Source organism: Heptranchias perlo, unplaced genomic scaffold (genome assembly GCF_035084215.1).
Source record: "Heptranchias perlo isolate sHepPer1 unplaced genomic scaffold, sHepPer1.hap1 HAP1_SCAFFOLD_131, whole genome shotgun sequence".
NCBI classification, from domain to species: domain Eukaryota; kingdom Metazoa; phylum Chordata; class Chondrichthyes; order Hexanchiformes; family Hexanchidae; genus Heptranchias; species Heptranchias perlo.
In genome coordinates, this window is record NW_027138548.1 from 411,540 (window position 1) to 432,532 (window position 20,993).

Consider the following 20,993-nt stretch of genomic DNA (forward strand, 5'->3'; position numbering starts at 1 on the left):
GGGTACTACAGTAATCATGGGTGACTTTAATCTACATATAGACTGGCCAAACCAAATTAGCAATAAAACTGTGGAGGATGAATTCCTGGAGTGTGTATGAGATGGTTTTTTTAGACCAGTACGTTGAGGAGCCAACCAGGGAACAGGCTATCCTAGATTGGGTATTGTGCAATGAGAAGGGGTTAGTTAATAATCTTGTTGATGCAGGGTCCTTTAGGGAAGAGTGACCATAACATGATCGAATTCTTCATTCAGATGGAAAGTGAAGTCGTCCAATCCGAAACTAGGGTCCTAAATCTAAACAAAGGAAACAATGAAGGAATGAGGAGTGAGTTGGCTATGATAGATTGGGAAGCTTCATTAAAAAGGCATGATGGTGGATAGGCAATGGCTAACATTCAAGGAACGAATGCATGAATTGCAACAATTATACATTCCTTTCTGGCAAAAAACACAAAAGGAAATGCGGCCCAACCATGGCTGACAAAAGAAATTAAGGATAGTATTAGATCCAAAGAGGAGTCATATAAAGTTGCCAGGAAAAGTAGCAAGCCTGAGGATTAGGAGCAGTTCAGAATTCAGCAAAAAAGGACCAAGAGATTGATTGAGGGGAAAAAATAGAGTACGAGAGTAAACTTGCAAGGAACATAAAAGTAGACTGTAAAAGCTTCTACAAGTATGTAAAAAGAGAAAGATTAGTGAAGACAAATGTCGGTCCCTTACAGTCAAACAAGAGAATTTATAATGGGGAACAGGGAAATGGCACAGCAATTAAACAAATACTTCAGTTCAGTCTTCACGGAAGAGGACACAAATAACTTCCCAAAAATGCTAGGGAACAAGGCATTAGTGAGAAGGAGGAATTAAAGGAAATTAGTATTAGTAAAAAAAAGTGCTGGAGAAATTAATGGGACTGAAAGCCGATAAGTCCCCAGAGCCTGATAATCTGCATCCCAGAGTACTAAAAGAGGTAGCCATGGAAACAGTGGATGCATTGGTTGACATCTTGCAAAATTCCATAGATTATGGACCAGTTCCTCCAGATTGGAGGGTGACAAATGTAACCCCACTATTTAAAAAAGGAGGGAGAGAAAACAGGGAACTACAGACCGGGTAGCCTAATATCAGTATAGGGAAAATGCGAGAGTTTATTATAAAGGATGTGATAACAGGACACTTAGAAAATATCAATGGGACTGGACAAAGTCAACATGGATTTATGAAAGGGAAATCATGTCTGACAAACCTACTGGAGTTTTTTCAGGATGTAACTGGTAGAATAGATAAGGGAGAACCAGTGGATGTGATTTATTTGGATTTTCAGAAAGCCTCTGATAAGGTCCCACATAAGAGGTCAACGTGCAAAATTAAAGCACATGGGATTGGGGATAATAAACTGGCATGGATTGAAAATTGGTTAACAGACAGGAAACAGAGAGTGGGAATAAATGGGTCTTTTTCGGGTGGCAGGCAGTGACTAGTGGGGTTATGCAGGGATCAGTGCTTGGGCCCTAGCTATTCACAATATATATCAATGATTTGGATGAGGGAACCAAATATAATATTTCCAAGTTTGCTGATGACACAAAACTAGGTGGGATTGTGAGTTGTGAGGAGGATGCAAAGAGGCTTCAAGGCGATTTAGACAAGTTGAGTGAGTGGGCAAATACATGGCAGATGCAGTATAATGTGGATAAATGTGGAGTTATCCACTTCGGAAGGGAAAACAGAAAGGCAAAGTATTATTTAAATGGTGATAGATTGGGGAATGTTGATGTACAAAGGGACCTGGGTGTCCTTGTACACCAATCACTGAAAGCAAACATGCAGGTGCAGCAAGCAGTTCGGAAGGCAAATGGTATGTTGGCCTTCATTGCAAGAGGATTTGAGTACAGGAGCAAGGATGTCTTACTGCAGTAATACAGGGAACTTGGTGAGACCACACCTGGAGTATTGTGTGCAGTTTTGGTCTCCTTACCTAAGAAAGGATATACTTGCCATAGAGGGAGTGCAGCGAAGGTTCACCAGACTGATTCATGGGATGGCGGGATTGTCGTATGAGGAGAGATTGGGTCGACTCGGCCAGTATTCACTCGAGTTTAGAAGAATGAGAGGGGATCTCATTGAAACATATAAAATTCTGACAGGGCTAGACAGACTGGATGCAGGGAGGATGTTTCCCCTGGCTGGGGGGGGGGTCCACAACGAGGGGTCACAGTCTCAGGATACGGGATAGGACATTTAGGACTGAGATGAGGAGAAATTTCTTCACTCAGAGAGTGAACCTGTGGAATTCTCTACCACAGAAGGCTGTGGAGGCCAAGTCACAATATATTTAAGGTGGAGCTAGATAGATTTCTGGACACAAAAGGCATCAAGGGGTATGGGGAGAGAGCAGGAATATGGTATTGAGATAGAGGATCAGCCATGATCATAATGAATGGCGGAGCAGGCTCGAAGGGCCGAATGGCCTACTCCTGCTCCTATTTTCTATGTTTCTATGTTTTGCACCCCCTCAGATAATGAAGCAATCCGTACCCACATCCAAGCCTGGCTGATAAGTGGCAAGTAACATTCGGGCCGGACAATGACCATCTCCAACAAGAGAGAGTCTAACCACCTCCCCTTGACATTCAACGGCATTACCATCACCAAATCTCCCACCATCAACATCCTGGGGGTCACCATCGACCAGAAACTTAACTGGACCAGCCATTTAAATACGGTGGCTACAACAGCAGGTCAGAAGCTGGGTATTCTGCAGTGTGTGACTCACCTCCTGACTCCCCAAAGCCTTTTCACCATCTATAAGGCACAAGTCAGGAGTGTGATGGAATACTCTCTACTTGCCTGGATGAGTGCAGCTCCAACAACACTCAAGAAGCTCGACACCATCCAGGACAAAGCAGCCCACTTGATTGGCACCCCATCCACCACCCTAAACATTCACTCCCTTCACCACCGGCACACTTTGGCTGCAGTGTGTACCATCCACAGGATGCACTGCAGCAACTCGCCAAGACTTTTGACAGCACCTCCCAAACCCACGACCTTTACCACCTAGAAAGACAAGGGCAGCAGGCACATGAGAACAACACCACCTGCACATTCCCCTCCAAGTCACACACCATCCCGACTTGGATATATACTGCCGTTCCTTCATCGTCGCTGGGTCAAAATCCTGGAACTCCCTACCTAACAGCACTGTGGGAGAACCTTCACCACACGGACTGCAGCAGTTCAAGAAGGTGGCTCATCACCACCTTCTCAAGGGCAATTCGGGATGGGCAATAAATGCTGGCCTTGTCAGCGACGCCCACATCCTATGAAAGAATTTTTAAAAATCACTAACTCTTCAGTGACTGAATTTCCTGCATCTTAACCTCCCCACCTCCTAAAATATAATAGCAGAGTGACTGCAATGTCGGGACTCACCCTGCTGTCTTATACCTCCACAAGCTGCCCTAGACCCTCTCCAAGCTGCCTACAACATGAAAAGAAATTCTTTTGACCTCCCTCAATAACTCACCCCCGAGGCATCCCAGGCCAAGCACCAACTACTGCCAAGAGACGGGGGTGGTATCGACCCATCAGCTCTCTGTCAACACCACTATGGATGAGCAGTGTGGGGCTGATGGCGGTGGGGAAATAACTCTCCTTTTCCCATCTGAGGAGGTACTGTCGTGCCGCTCAGTATCTCTCCACAGCCATACGACCAAGATCAGTGACTAGTGGTGTCCCACAAGGATCTGTGCTGGGGCCTCAACAATCCACTGTATTTATTAATGACTTAGGTAACACAATCGAGAGCCATATATCCAAGTTTGATGATGACACAAAGATTGGTGGCATCGTAAGTAGTGCAGACGGGAGCATAAAATTACAAAGTGACATTGATAGATTAATTGAGTGGGCAAAACTGTGACAGATGGATTTCAACGCAGGTGAGTGTAAGGTCATCCATTTTGGACCAAAAAAGGATAGGTCCAAGTATTTTTTAATGGTGAAAAGCTAGGAATAGTAGAAGTCCAAAGGGATTAGGGGTCCGTGTGCACAGATCACTAAAATGTAGTCGTCAGGTACAAAAAATAATCAAAAAGACTGATGGAATGTTCGCCTTTATAACTAGAGGGCTAGAATATAAAGGGGAGGAAGTTTTGCTACAGCTATACAAAGCCCTGGTTAGACCACATCTGGAGTACTGTGTACAGTTCTGGGGACCGCACCTTAGAAAGGATGTATTGGCCTCAGAAGGAGTGCAGTGCAGATTCACCAGAATGTTACCAGGGCTCCAAGGGTTAGATTATGAGGAGAGATTACATAAACTAGGCTTGTATTCCTCAGAATATAGAAGGTAAAGGGGTGATCTGATTGAGGTTTTTAGGATTTTGGAAGGAATTGATCGGGTAGATTGAGAAACTTTTCCTGCTGGTGGGGGAGTCTAAGACAAGGAGGCATATACTTAAAATCAGAGCCAAGCCCTTCGGAAGAGAAGTGAGGAAACACTACTGCACCCAAAGGGTGGTAGAAATGTGGAAAATACTCCTACAAAAAGCAGTCGATACTAGCTCAATTAATAATTTTAACTCTGAGATCGACAGATTTTTGCTATCCAAGGGTTTTAAGGGATATGGAGCCAAGGCAGGTGGATGGAGTTAGGATGCAGATCAGCCATGATCTCACTGAATGGCGGAACAGGCTCGAGGGGCTGAATGGCGTCCTCCCGTTCCTCTGTTTCTATCAGGAACTGGACCAAGCACAGAAAAGGAAACCTTCCAAGACCAGCCCAGATCTCTTCCTCAGCTGAGATTAGTGGGAGCATGCTGTCCAATAACTCTCTAAACCAAACTATCTACAAAGTTGAGGGGTCAAGAACAAGGGGTCATAGATGCAAGATTAAATATTTAGATCAGAGGGCAGGAGAAACTTACACAGAATCATGAGGCTACGGAATTCACTTCTAGCATTGGTTGCTGAAGCAGAAATTATGTCAATACTCAAGTTTAGATTGGAAAGGAGGTTGGAGGAAAAGGGGTTGAAGAGATACGGGAACAGGGTGGATAAGTGTGCTTGGGTGAAGGGTAAACGCTGCTATGGACTGGATGGGCCGAATGGCCAGTTTCCACGTTGTAACTTCTATGTATTTCTAAATTACCTGTTGAGTTCTCCCAGTATCGCTGCTAACAGGGAGCTCTTGCCACAGCCGACCTTCCCAACAATTCCTATCAGCTCCCCCTGCAGATAGATTGAAGCAGAATCCGTCAGTGTGATGACTGCACCCTTTTAACATCATCTCAGGTCAAAAGAGAAAGAGCTGGGCAGAAGGCCCAGTTGGTCAAGTTAGTGCCGGAATCATACAGACCAGAAAATCAAAGTTTCAGTTCCTTGCCTATAGTGATCTCTGCTGAGACGGCAGCATGACAGTACAATAAGCAAAGAAGGGGGAAAATATCAGTAAGGTTTCCTGCTGCTGATTGTTTTCCAGTGACCCCCAATGGAAAGTGTGTTGTTCTCGACAGTAAAACAGCCTGCTATCACTCTCCAAGTCTATAAATGAAAAATGGCCAATTATGAGAGCTACCAGAGGATGCCAGCACCCAAGGAACTGTACCCCAGCAGGAGTGAAAAGAAAAATAGAATTACCTCCATCAATACTGCTCAACAGCTGAATGGTTGGAAATAAAAGGAAAATACTTGAATTCTTCCTATTCATATACATAAAATTTGGTACGTGTTCCATTGAAAACTATTATGTAAAACAGCTCTTAAGGGAAATATTGTGAGTGTCCAAACGTTTTGCAATTACCTGTGACCCCTGAAGGTAGCAGTGTGATAGGAGTTTTAATGTTAAAGGTGTCAAACTTAGCCTGTCACAGAACACCACCAATCACATAAACGACTTGGTTTAGTGAGTGTCCTACAGGTATTCATATCTACTTTTCCACAAAAATTGCTCAAAATACTTTCCAAAAAGAAAATTCTTCACCATTTTCTTCTCAGTAACAAAATCTTCCAATTTCTAAAATCACAGTTTAAACAAAATTAAAAATATATATGATACAAATTTAACCATATTATTGTGAAAGCTGAGATGATGCGCACACACACAGCATGTAACTTAAAGAGAAGCTGGAGAACAAATTTCAAAAGCTTTATTCGGGTCAAGCTTGTTTCAAATGTTTTTTTTTTAAAAAGAGAGGGTGTGCATGTATGTGTGAGCTGAGAGAGAAAAAAGACATAATGCATTCCCGTTCTACCCGTATGTTTTATAAACTTCAGAAAGTGCATTGTCTTTCAATGCCTTCATTAAAGTTTTTAACTTAAAGGCTTCAGCCTTTAACAAAAGTTTGGACTGGGCTTGATATATTTGTAGATGAAAACATAAAATTACAAAGCAATATTGATAGATTAGATGAATGGGCAAAACTGTGGCAAATAGAATTCAATGTAGACAAATGTGAGGTCATCCACTTTGGATCAAAAAAGGATAGAACAGGGTACTTTCTAAATGGTAAAAAGTTAAAAACAGTGGATGTCCAAAGGGATTTAGGGGTACAGTACATAGATCATTGAAGTGTCATGAACAGGTGCAGAAAATAATCAATAAGGCTAATGGAATGCTGGCCTTTATATCAAGAGGACGAGAGTACAAGGGGGCAGAAGTTATGTTGCAGCGATACAAAACCCTGGTTAGACCACACCTGGAGTACTGTGAGCAGTTCTGGGCACCGCACCTTCGGAAGGACATATTGGCCTTGGAGGGAGTGCAGCGTAGGTTTACTAGAATGATACCTGGACTTCAAGGGTTAAGTTACGAGGAGAGATTACACAAATTGGGGTTGTATTCTCTGGAGTTTAGAAGGTTAAGGGGTGATCTGATTGAAGTTTATAAGATATTAAGGGGAACGGATAGGGTGGATAGAGAGAAACTATTTCCGCTGGTTGGGGATTCGAGGAGTAGGGGGCACAGTCTAAAAATTAGAGCCAGACCTTTCAGGAGCGAGATTAGAAAACATTTCTACACACAAAGGGTGGTAGAAGTTTGGAACTCTCTTCCGCAAACGGCAATTGATACTAGCTCAATTGCTAAATTTAAATCTGAGATAGATAGCTTTTTGGCAACCAAAGGTATTAAGGGATATGGGCCAAAGGCAGGTATATGGAGTTAGATCACAGATCAGCCATGATCTTATCAAATGGCGGAGCAGGCACGAGGGGCTAAATGGCCTACTCCTGTTCCTATGTTCCTATGATATTTTTGCCTAAAGCTGTGACGTTTGTTTGCTGAAGAACATGTGTAGTGTACCCACTTTCGCTAGATGCATCTATACTATTCGGTAGTTGACCTGTTGCAATATTTTTCTTTAGCTTCCAATGGTTTCTGTTCAGTTTTACATAGAATCTACAGCACAGAAACAGGCCATTTGGCCCAACTGGTCTATGCTGGCATTTATGCTTCACACGAGCCTTCTCCCATCGTTCTTCATCCAATCCTATCAGCATTTCCTTCTCTTCCTTTCTCCCTCATGTGCTTATCTAGTATCCCCTGGAATGCATCTGTACTATTCGCCTCAACGACTCCTTGTGGTGGTGAGTTCCACATTATTACAATTTTTTGGATGAAGAAGTTTTTCCTGAATTCCCTATTGGGTTGATTGATGACTATCTTATATTTATGGCCCCCAGTTTCAGTCTCCCCCACAAGTGGAAACATCTTCTCTACGTCTACCCTATCAAAACCCTTCATAATTTTAAAGACCTCTTTTCGGTCACCCCTTAGCCTTCTCTTTTCTAGAGAAAAGAGCACCAGCCTGTTCAGCCTTTCCTGATAATATATCCTCTCAATTCTGGTATCATCCTTGTGAATCTTTTTTGCACGCTCTCTAGTGCCTCTATATCCTCTTTATAATATGGAGACCAGAACTGTTACACAGTAAAGTGTGGTCCAACCAAGGTTCGATACAAGTTTAACTTCTCTGCTTTTCAATTCGATTCCTCTAGAAATGAATCCCAGTGCTCAGTTTGCTTCTTTTAAAAAAAAAGCCTTATTAAACTGCATCACTACTTTTAGTGATTTGTGTATCTTTACCTCTAGATCCCTTTACTCCTTGTAAAGACACAAAACTTGGAAGGGTAGTAAACAGTGAGGAGGGTAGTGATAGACTTCAAGAGGATATAGACAGGCTGGTGGCATGGGTGGACAAGTGGCAGATGAAACTTAATGCAGAAAAATGCGAAGTGATACATTTCGGTAGGAAGAACGAGGAGAGGCAATATAAACTGGAGGGCACAAGTCTAAAAGGGGTACAGGAACAGAGAGATCTGGGGATGTATGTGCATAAATGATTGAAGGTGGCAGGGCAGGTTGAGAAAGTGGTTAAAAAAGCATTCGGGATCCTGAGCTTTTTCAATAGAGACATAGAGTGTAAAAGCAAGGAGGTTATGATAAACCTTGATAAAATACTGGTTCGGACACAACTGGAGTATTGTGTCCAGTTCTGGGCACCGCACTTTAGGAAAGATGTGAAGACCTTAGAGAGGGTGCAGAAAAGATTTACTAGAATGATTCCAGGGATGAGGGACTTTAGTTACGTGGATAGACTGGAGAAGCTGGGGTTGTTCTCCTAGGAACAGAGATGGTTGCGAGGAGATTTGATAGAGGTTTTCAAAATCATGAAGGGTCCAGACAAAGGAGATAGAGAGAAACTGTTCCAATTGGCGGAATAGTCAAGAACCAGAAGACATAGATTTAAGGTAATTGACAAAGGTGACATGAGGAAAAACTTTTTTTTTTACACAGCGAGTAGTTAGGATCTGGAATGCACTGCCCGAGGGAGTGGTGGAGGCAGATTCAATCATAGCCTTCAAAAGGGAACTGGATAAGTAACAGAACATAGAAATATATAAAATAGGGGCTGGAGGAAGCCATTTGGCCCTTCGAGTCTGCTCCGCCATTCAATATGATCATGGCTGATCCTCTATCTCAATACCATCTTTCCGCTCTCTCCCCACATCCATTGATGCCTTGTGTCTCGAAATCTATCTATATATCTCCTTCTTAAATATATTCTGTGGTAGAGGTTCACCACCCTCTGAGTGAAGAAATTTCTCCATCTCAGTCCTAAATGTTCTATCCCATATCCTGAGACTGTGACACCTGGTTCTGGACCCCCCCCCACCCAGCCAGGGGAAACATCCTCCCTGCATCCAGTCTGTCTAGCCCTGTCAGAATTTTATATGTTTCAATGAGATCCCCTCTCATTCTTCTAAACACGAGTGAATACTGGCCGAGTCGACCCAATCTCTCCTCATACGACAGTCCTGCCATCCCAGGAATCAGTCTGGTGAACCTTCGCTGCACTCCCTCTATGGCAAGTATATCCTTTCTTAGGTAAGGAGACCAAAACTGCACACAATATTCCAGGTGTGGTCTCCCCAAGGCCCTGTATAACTGCAGTAAAACATCCTTGCTCCTGTACTCAAATCCTCTTGCAATGAAGGCCAACATACCATTTGCCTTCCTAACTGCTTGCTGCACCTGCATGTTTGCTTTCAGTGACTGGTGTACGGGGACACCCAGGTCCCTTTGTACATCAACATTCCCCAATCTATCACAATTTAAATAATACTCTGCCTTTCTGTTTTTCCTTCCGAAGTGGATAACTTCACGTTTATCCACGTTATACTGCATCTGCCATGTATTTCCCACTCATTCAACTTGTCTAAATCGCCTTGAAGCCTCTTTGCATCCTCCTCACAACTCACAATCCCACCTAGTTTTGTGTCGTCAGCAAACTTGGAAATATTACATTTGGTCCCCTCATCCAAATCGTTGATATATATTGTGAATTTTGCTGGGGCCCAAGCACTGATCCCTGCGGTACTCCACTAGTCACTGCCTGCCACCCTGAAAAACACCTATTTATTCCTACTCTCTGATTCCTGTCTGTTAACCAATTTTCAATCCATGTCAGTATATTACCGCCAATCCAATGTGCTTTAATTTTGCACACTAACCTCTTACATGGGACTTTATCAAAGACCTTCTGAAAATCCAAATACATCACATCCATTGTAATTGAAAGAAAAAAATTTGTAGGGCTATGGGGATAGGGCAGAAGAGTGGGATTAGCTGGATTGCTCTTGCATGGAACCAGCGCTGACTCAATGGGCTGAATGGCCTCCTTCCATGCTGTAACCTCTGATTCTATGATCCTCTACCCCATTTGAACTTTTATTATCCAAGCAGTGTGTGGCCTCCTTATTCTTCCTACCAAAATATAACCCCATTCACTTATCTATATTGAAATTCATTTGCTAATTATATGCCCATTCTGCTAGTTTAGTAATGTCGTCTTGTATTTTGTTGCAGTCAGTATTAACTATACCCTCAACTTGATGTCTCCCTCAAATTTTGAAATTGTACTTCCGATTCCCAAGTCCAAATCGTTTATGCAAATTGTGAACAACAGTGGTCCCAGCACCGATCCTTGTGGAACACCAAGTCCCACCTTTTGTCAGTCTGAGTAGTTACCCTTAACCCCTACTCTCTGTTTTGTTTTGTAGCCAGCTTGCTATCCATTCTGCTACTTGTCCCAACTCCACATGCTCTGACCTTAGTCATGTCTACTATGCGGTCCCTTATCAAAGGCCTTTTGAAAATTGTGTTATATCTTCAATTTAAAAGATACACAGATTTATCAAACCTACAACTATATGGAACGCTGGACATTAATGCGACTTTAAATATTAAACATGCTGTGTAAGACTGTCAATGTTGTGGCAATGTATAAAATGGTACCAACAGCGAGACCACTTAGAAGAGGTGACTTTCTCCCACTTGCAGCTGATGGAAAGTCGCCCATAATGCATCACAAGCTGAGATCATCCCAGCACAGAACATGTAGCTTAAAGCAAAGCTCGAGGACAATTTCAAAAGATTTATTCAGGTCAAGATTATTTCAAATGTTTTTTTTTTAAACAGAGAGAGTGTATATGTATGCGTGTGCATCCATGTACATGCACTGAGAGAGAAAAAAAGATATAATGCACACCTGTATACCCTTATGTTCTATAAACTTCAGAAAGCACATTAAGCTGAGGGGGTGGGGGGGGGGGAAGTTCTTTCCTCATCTAAATCTGAGATAATTTTTCAACAAAACAAATTAGTTAGATTTTGATGCAAGTTGCCTTATCACCTGGGTTTAGTTGATTGAAAACGTAAACATCTACTTACTGACAACCGTCAGGCAGAGAGAGGGAAAAAGTCAATACACACTACTTCTGTCTCTTAATTTGAGTTTTTTTCCTCAAATAAGAAACAAATGAGTTGAGAGCTCTAATTACCACCAGTGTTTGTCATTAGTAATTAGAATGTTTACCTTTCTTTACAGGTGTGAGACAGAGAGAGTCGCAAACAGACGCTGGAACTTTCAGCTTCGACAGGGGTGTAGAACAGGCAATATCGGATTGGCCACCTGTTATACCTTCCACAATCAATGGAAAGTAAAACCAGCCCAGGTGGGGTGTATAGCGGCAGGGGCCGACAGCAGCTGGCTGATACGATTTTGCCCGGTTCACATGTCCGCTGAAGTTGAAAGTTCCATCCAGAGAGATGGATGTCCAGGAGCCAATCACAAAAATCCAAATTCAATGTTCAATGAGATTCCTCAGAAAGTCACAAACCAGCAGTGTGACACAGAGGATTCCCAAACCCCCATTGCTGTCAGGCCCTGCCTTGTCCCTCCCTCCGCAACTCACAGACACCAGGAATGCACGAGGAAAACTTCACATTCTATCCCAAGTATCAAACCTCAGATCTGCTTTCCACAGTTCTGCCATCCCAGTTTCCCCTTCTGTCGAGATGCTGATTAGAGGACATTCAACTTCCCCGCCTCATGCTGCCAAACTCCAGTAGCCCCCCGCAGTACTGCCAAAGCCCCTCAGCGCCAGCAAAGCACAGAACTGTCCCCAACTGTAGCTAAACCCAATTCCACCTCCACAGTATTGTTAAATACCAAATCAATACCTCTACCTGGGGCATTTTGCACATCATTTTGCTATGTATTCTCAGCTTTAAAAATGATATGGGAGAAAAATCAAATACATCGGTAAAGAATATAAAATATAAAGGCCACACATTTACAGTTTTCACAGAATAATGGAAACAGCATGGAATTCAATCCCCAAAGCGCCAGTTAAAAAAATTCAAAGAATACCATTCAGTAAAAATGGAATTTAACGTATTCAGTTACTGTAAATCAGTGGTCTGATATTCCAAAATGACAAACACTCCTATGGTTATAAAACAGCAAATCCTCAGTCTCTCCATCAGCAATGCCTGGGAATCTACCAGTAATGTATTAAAAGTCATGTATATTGTGCACACTTCCTGTAACAGTAAAAGCATCGTACTTACTTAGGAACATAGGAACAGGAGTAGGCCATTCAGCCCCTCATGCCTGCTCCGCCATTTGGTAAGATCATGGCTGATCTGTGATCTAACTCCATATACCTGCCTTTGGCCCATATCTCTTAATACCTTTGCTTAACAAAAAGCTATCCATCTCACATTTAAATTTAGCAATTGAGCTAGTATCAATTGCCATTTGCAGAAGAGAGTTCCAAACTTCTACCACCCTTTGTGTGCAGAAATGTTTTCTAATCTCGCTCCTGAAAGGTCTGGCTCTAATTTTTACACTGTGCCCCCTTCTCCTAGAATCCCCAACCAGCGGAAATAGTTTCTCTCTATCCACCCTATCCGTTCCCCTTAATATCTTATAAACTTCGATCACATCACCCCTTAACCTTCTAAACTCTAGAGAATACAACCCCAATTTGTGTAATCTCTCCTCGTAACTTAACCCTTGAAGTCCGGGTATCATTCCAGTAAACCTACACTGCACTCCCTCCAAGGCCAATATGTCCTTCCGAAGGTGCGGTGCCCAGAACTGCTCACAGTACTCCAGGTGTGGTCTAACCAGGGTTTTGTATAGCTGCAGCATAACTTCTGCCCCCTTGTACTCTAGTCCTCTAGATATAAAGGCCAGCATTCCATTAGCCTTTTTGATTATTTTCTGCACCTGTTCATGACACTTCAATGATCTATGTACCTGTACCCCTAAGTCCCTTTGGACATCCACTGTTTTTAACCTTTCACCATTTAGAAAGTACCCTGTTCTATCCATTTTTGATCCAAAGTGGATGACCTCACATTTGTCTACATTCAATTCCATTTGCCACAGTTTTGCCCATTCACCTAATCTATCAATATCCCTTTGTAATTTTATGTTTTCATCTACACTGCTTACAATGCCACCAATCTTTGTGTCATCGGCAAACTTAGATATGAGACTGTCTATGCCTTCATCTAAATCGTTAATAAATATTGTGAATAATTGAGGTCCCAAGACAGATCCCTGCGGGACTCCACTAGTCACATCCTGCCAATGTGAGTACCTACCCATTATCCCTACTCTCTGTCGCCTTTCGCTCAGCCAACTTCCTAACCAAGTCCGTACTTTTCCCTCGATTCCATGGGCTTCTAACTTCTGGAAGTCCATATAAATAATATCCATTGACATTCCCCTGTCCATTACTTTAGTCACCTCTTCAAAAAATTCAATCAGGTTTGTCAGGCACGACCTACCTTTCACAAATCCATGCTGGCTCTCTCTCATTAACTGAAAATTCTCAAGGTGTTCAGTCACCCTATCCTTAATTATAGACTCCAGCATTTTCCCCACAACAGATGTTAGGCTAACTGGTCTATAATTCTCTGGTTTCCCTCTCTCTCCTTTCTTCAAAAGCAGAGTGAAATGTGCAATTTTACAATCTAGAGGGGCAGTTCCTGAATCTAGAGAACTTTGAAAGATTATAGTTCGGGCATCTGCAATGTGCTCACCTGCTTCCTTTAAAACCCTGGGATGGAAACCATCTGGTCCTGGGGATTTGTCACTCTTTAGTGCTATTATTTTCTTCATTACTGTTGCTTTACTTATGTTAATTTTATCGATTCCCTGTCCCCGATTCAATATTAGTTTTCTTGGGATTTCCGGCATGCTATCCTCTTTTCCTACTGTAAATACTGACGCAAAGTAATTATTCAACGTGTCCGCCATTTCCCCATTGTCAATGACAATATCCCCACTTTCAGTTCTTAAGGGGCCAACACTGCTCCTGACCACCCTCTTTTTCCTAATGTAACTATAAAAGTTCTTCGTATTGGTTTTGACATCCCTTGCAAGTTTCTTTTCATAGCTCTTACTATCTATTTTGTGATCCTTTGTTGATCTTTGTATCTTTCCCATTCACCAGGATCTGTGCCATTTTTTGCCTTTTTGTATGCCCTTTCCTTATGTCTTATTCTGTCACTTACCTCTTTAGTTGTCCATGGCTGTTCTTTTTGGCAAGTAGAGTTCTTGCCCCTCGGGGGTATAAACTGGTTCTGTATCACGTTAAATGTTTCTTTAAACATTTCCCACTGATCATCAGTCGTTTTACCCATTAACAGATTTGCCCAGTTTACTGTGGACAGTCTCTGTCTCATCCCATTGAAGTCTGCCTTACCCAAGTCTAGAATCTTAGCAGCTGACTCACTTTTGTCCCTTTCAAACACTACATTGAACTACATCATGTTATGATCGCTACTGGATAGATGTTCGCGTACAGTTAAGCCGTTAACTAAATCTGGTTCATCACTCATTACTAAATCTGGTATGGCTTGCCCCCTTGTTGCCTCTCGGACATACTGCTGTAGAAAATTATCCCAGACACACTCAAGAAATTCACTACCTTTCTGACAGTTGCTAGTCTGCTTTTCCCAATCTATGTGAAGGTTAAAGTCCCCCATTAAGACCACTATGCCTTTCTTACACGCTTGTCTAATCTCTGCATTTATACAATCTAGCACTTCAGAGCTGCTGCCAGGGGTCCAAGACACAACTCCCACTATAGTCTTAGATCCTTTCCTATTGCTCAATTCAACCCATAAGGTCTCTGTTGGCTGCTTACCTCTCGTTATATGCTCCTTTTATCATTGAAGTGATTTCATCTCTAATCATTAAGGCGACTCCTCCCCCTCTTCCATTTTCCCTATCTCTCCTGTAGACCTTATAACCCGGTATATTTAGTTCCCAATCCTGACCATCCTGCAGCCATGTCTCAGTAATAGTTCCCAATCCTGACCATCCTGCAGCCATGTCTCAGTAATAGTTCCCAATCCTGACCATCCTGCATCCATGTCTCAGTAATAGTTCCCAATCCTGACCATCCTGCAGCCATGTCTCAGTACTTCTTATAACATTTCCCTGACACACTTTCCCCAGACACATAATAGAATGAAGAATAGTCAGCACAAATTTCAAAAGGGAAGGTTATGCTTGACCAACCTTATTGAATTCTTTGAAGAATTAACAGAAAGGGTAGACAAGGGTAATGCAGTAGATGTAATATATTTGGATTTTCAAAAGGCCGTCGATAAGGTACTGCATAGTAGACTCATGACTAAGGTCAGAGCATGTGAAGTCAGGTGGCCAATAGCAGAATGGATAGCAAGCTGATTACAAAACAGAAAACAGAGAGAAGGAGTTAAAGGTAGTTACTCAAATTGGCAAAAGGTGGGAAGTGGTGATCCGCAAGGATCGGTGCTGGGACCACTGTTCACTATTTACATAAACAACTTGGAATCGGAAGTACAATTTCAAAATTTGCGGACGCCACCAAATTGGGGGGTATAGTTAATACTGAGGAGGACTGCAACAAAATACAGGAAGACATTAATAAACTTGCAGAATGGGAGTGTAATTGGCAAATGAATTTCAATACAGATAAGTGTGAGGTATTAAATTTTGGTAGGAAGAATGAGGAGGCCACATACTGCTTGGATAAGAGTCTAAATAGGGTAGAGATATACAAATCACTAAAAGTAGTGACGCAGGTTAGTAAGTCCATAAAAAAAGCAAACCAAGCACTGGGATTCATTGCTGGAGGGATAGAATTGAAAAGCAGAGAAGTTACGTTAAACTTGTATAGAAGCTTGGTTCGACCACACTTGGAGTATTGTGAACAGTTCTGGCCGCCTTTTATTAAAAGGATATAGAGGCACTGGAGAAGGTGCAACAAAGATTTACTCGGGTGATACGGTCAGGTAGCATAGTGATTATGTTACTGGACCAGTAATCCAGGGGCCCAAACTAATAATCTGGAGACATGAGTTCAAATCCTACCACGGCAGCTGGGGAATTGAAATTCAATTAACTAAACAAAATCTGGAATAAAGAAAGACTAGCATCAGTAACAGATTGTTGTAAAAACCCATCTGGTGCACTAGTGTCCTTTAGGGAAGGAAACCTGCCGTCCTTAACCGATCTGGCCTATATACGACTCCAGACCCACAGCAATGTGGTTGATACTTAATCGTCTGCTAAAATAGCCTAGCAAGCCACTCAGTTGTACAATCTCGCTACAAAAAGTCATAATAAGAATAAAATCAGAAGGACCAATAGGCACCGGACACAACAAAGGCAAATCAAGCCTAGTTGACCCTGCAAAGTCCTCTTCACCAACATCTGGGGACTTGTGCCAAAATTGGGAGAGCTGTCCCACAGACGAGTCAAGCAACAGCCTGACATAGCCATACTCACCGAATCATATTGTTAGCGTGGATTTTGGACTGTTGAATTAAAGGCAACGATGAAGTGACTGATGGGTACATGACAGTGGTATTTACCCTAAAACCACATTGAAATGCGCTTTGTGTAGATTAGACTAACCTTAATTAAAGGCTTAAATATAACGCTTGACTACTAATAAAATGGACACTATTAAACAAAATGGATTCTATTAACAAAGGGACACTATTAAATAAAATGGATTCTGTGACTGTGGGAAAGACAGTTAAAAGTGTTGAGTTTGTACATTCCAGAACTGGCTTACAGTCTGAGAATACAAAGGACATTTCATAACGAACTAATAAAACTATAGAACCAGACTGCATAAAACAAAGGCATGCTGTCTTAAGGTGATAATAGTTGTTCGGACTTAATTGGTTAATGCGTAAGCAGTCTGTTGTTGCTATGCAAACTTAATTGGTTAATGTGTAAACTGTCTGTTGTTGCTGTGCGGACTTAATTGGTTAATGTGTGTAATCAAGATTTATGATGTAAAAGCTACTGAAATCTGTATTTCAAAGGTATAAAAAAGCATGACAACCATTTTAAAGTTGAGAAGGTATATGCGTACATTGCGGAATGTCCAGCCTTCTCCCAGAGTACTTTGTCCAATAAACTGCATGTTGAATCTTTAAGTCTGACTCCGAGTGGTGATTTTTTCCCACAACAATATCTTTCAGCCAATGTCCCAGACTCTTCCATCACCATCCCTGGGTATGTTCTGTCCCACCGGTAGGATAGACCATCCAGAGGTGGTGAGACAGTGATATACAGTCAGGAGGGAGTGGCCCTGGGAGTCCTCAACATTGTCTCCGGACCCCATGAAATCTCATGGCATCAGGTCAAAGATGGGCAAGGAAACCTCCTGCTGATTACCGTCTACCGCCCTCCCTCAGCTGATGAATCAGTCCTCCTCCATGTTGAGCACCACTTGGAGGAAGCACTGAGGGTAGCAAGGGCACAGAATGTACTCTGGGTGGGGGACTTCAATGTCCATCACCAAGAGTGGCTCGGTAGCACCACTACTGACCGAGCTGGCCGAGTCCTGAAGGACAAAGCTGCTAGACTGGGCCTGCAGCAGGTGGTGAGCGAACCAACACGAGGGAAAAACTTACTTGACCTCGTCCACACCAATCTACCTGTCGCAGATGCATCTGTCCATGACAGTATTGGCAGGAGTGACCACCGCACAGTCCTTGTGGAGACGAAGTCCCGTCTTCACACTGAGATCACCATCTAACGTGTTGTGTGGCACTACGACTGTGCAAAATGGGATAGATTCAGAACAGATCAAAACTGGGCACCCACGAGGCTCTGTGGGCCATCAGAATTGTATTCCAGAACAATCTGTAATCTCATAAACAGGCATATTCCTCACTCTACCATTACCAACAAGCCAGGGGATCAACCCTGGTTCAATGAGGAGTGTAGAAGAGCATGCCAGGAGCAGGACCAGGCATACCTAAAAATGAGGTGCCAACCTGGTGAAGCTACAACACAGGACTACATGAATGCTAAACAGCGGAAGCAACATGCTATAGACAGAGCTAAGCGATTCCACAACCAACGGATCAGATCAAAGCTCTGCAGTCCTGCCACATCCAGTCATGAATAGCGGTGGACAATTAAACAACTAACAGGAGGAGGAGGCGGCTCTGTAAACATCCCCATCCTCAATGATGGCGGAGTCCAGCACGTGAGTGCAAAAGACAAGGCTGAAGCGTTTGTAACAACTTCAGCCAGAAATGCCGAGTGGATGATCCATCTCGGCCTCCTCCCGATATCCCCACCATCACAGAAGCCAGTCTTCAGCCAATTCGATTCACTCCATGTGATATCATGAAACAGCTGTGTGCACTGGATACAGCAAAGGCTATGGGCCCCGACATAATCCCGGCTGTAGTGCTGAAGTCTTGTGCTCTAGAACTAGCCGCGCCTCTAGCCAAATTGATCCAGTGCAGCTACAACACTGGCATCTACCCGACAATGTGGAAAGTTGCCCAGATATGTCCTGACAACAAAAAGCAGGACAAATCCAATCCGGACAATTGCCGCCCCATCAGTCTACTCTCGGTCATCAGCAAAGTGATGGAAGGTGTCATCGACAGTGCTATCAAGCGGACTTACGCACCAATAACCTGCTCACCGATGCTCAGTTTGGGTTCCGCCAGGACCACTTGGCTCCAGACCTCATTGCAGCCTTGGTCCAAACATGGACAAAAGAGCTGAATTCCAGAGGTGAGGTGAGAGTGACTGCCCTTGACATCAAGGCAGCATTTGACAGAGTGCGGCATCAAGGAGCCCTAGTAAAATTGAAGCCAATGGGAATCAGGACGAAAACTCTCCAGTGGCTGGAGTCATACCTAGCACAAAGGAAGATGGCAGTGGTTGTTGGAGGCCAATCATCTCAGCCCCAGGACATTGCTGCAGGAGTTCCTCAGGGCAGTGTCCTAGGCCCAACCATCTTCAGCTGCTTCATCAATGACCTTCCCTCCATCATAAGGTCAGAAATGGGGATGTTCGCTGATGATTGTACAGTGTTCAATTCCATTCACAACCCCTCAGATAATGAAGCAGTCCGTGCCCGCATGCAGCAAGAACTGGACAACACCCAGGCTTGGGCCGATGTCTTGCACGAATGTTACTTACCACTCAAGTGCCAGGCAATGACCATCTCCAACAAGAGAGAGTCTAACCACCTCCCTTTGACATTCAACGGCATTACCATCGCCGAATCCCCCACCATCAACATCCTGGGGGTCACCATTGACCAGAAACATATCTGGACCAGCCACATAAATACTGTGGCTACAAGAGCAGGTCAGAGGCTGGGTGCTCTGCAGTGAGTGACTCACCTCACGACTCCGCAAAACCTTTCCACCATCGACAAGGCACAAGTCAGGAGTGTGATGGAATACTCTCCACTTGCCTGGATGAGTGCAGCTCCAACAACAATCAAGAAGCTCGACACCATCCAGGACAAAGCAACCCGCATGATTGGCACCCCATCCACCATCCTAATCATTCAATCCCTTCACCACCGGCGCACTGTGGCTGCAGTGTGTACCATCTACAGAATACATTGCAGCGACTCGCCAAGGCTTCTTCGACAGCACCTCCCAAACCCGTGACCTCTACCACCTAGAAGGACAAGGGCAGCTGGCACATGGGAACAACCATTCGGGATGGGCATTAAATGCTGGCCTCGCCAGCGACGCCCACATCCCATGAAGGAATAAAAAACACCACCACCTGCACGTTCCCCTCCAAGTCACACAACATCCCGACTTGGAAATATATTGCTGTTCCTTCATCGTCGCTGGGTCAAAATCCTGGAACTCCCTACCTAACAGCACTGTGGGAGAACCTTCACCACACGGACTGCAGTGGTTCAAGAAGGCGGCTCACCACCTTCTCAAGGCCAATTAGGGATGGGCAATAAATGCTGGCCTTGCCAGCGACGCCCACATTCCATGAACGAATAAAAAACAATACCAGAACTGAGAGGTTATACCTATCAGGAAAGACTGCATAGGCTGGGGCTGTTTTCTCTAGAAAAAAGACTGATAGGGTAGACGGAGAGAAGATGTTTCCACTTGTGGGGGAAGACAAGAACTTGGGGCCATAAATATGAAAGAGTCACTAATAAATCCAAAATTAAATTCAGCATAAACTTCTTTACCCAGAGAGTGGTTGGAATGTGGAATTCACTACCACAGGGAGTAGTTGAGGTGAATGGCATAGATGTATTTAAGAGGAAGCTAGATAAATACATGAGGGAGAAAGGAATAGAAGGGTATGCTGATAGGGTTACATGAAGTACTGAACAAGGAGGTGCGTGTGGAGTATAAATAACGGAATGGACTGTTGGACCGAATGGCCTGTTTCTGTGCTGTACATTCATGTAATTCTATGTAACACTTTGCCATTACGCTTTTCTTATAACAGCGTACACTCTGACTTATGGTGAGTAATGCCAAGGGAGATCTGCTGGTATATTAGAAGAAAGATTCTTATTTATAATTTACACCTGAAATAGATAAGGTTCTCATACATAGAAAATCAGGTGTCACGGATTTATTAAGTATACAGTACATGCAACAGTCCTTAAACGTACACTTAAAAGTACTTACAACTGAACCCTAGAAGTTGAAAAATAGAGTATGAGAGTAAACTAGCAGGGAACATAAAAACTGACTGTAAAAGCTTCCATAAATATGTCAAGAGAAAAAGATTAGTAAAGACAAATGTAGGTCCCTTACAGTCGGAAATGGGGGAAATTATAATGGGGAACAAAGAAATGGCAGAACAATTAAACACATA

General features: G+C 43.2%; 1 protein-coding gene across 1 annotated transcript in view; it reads right to left on the reverse strand.

Moving 5' to 3' along the window:
* abcc10 (ATP-binding cassette, sub-family C (CFTR/MRP), member 10) overlaps nt 1–20,993 on the reverse strand; it is a 403,237-nt gene that overhangs the window by 351,441 nt on the left and 30,803 nt on the right. The window contains exon 7 of the mRNA XM_067977164.1: nt 5,156–5,235. Coding sequence (XP_067833265.1) covers nt 5,156–5,235 — 80 coding nt within the window. The remainder of the gene's footprint in view (nt 1–5,155; nt 5,236–20,993) is intronic.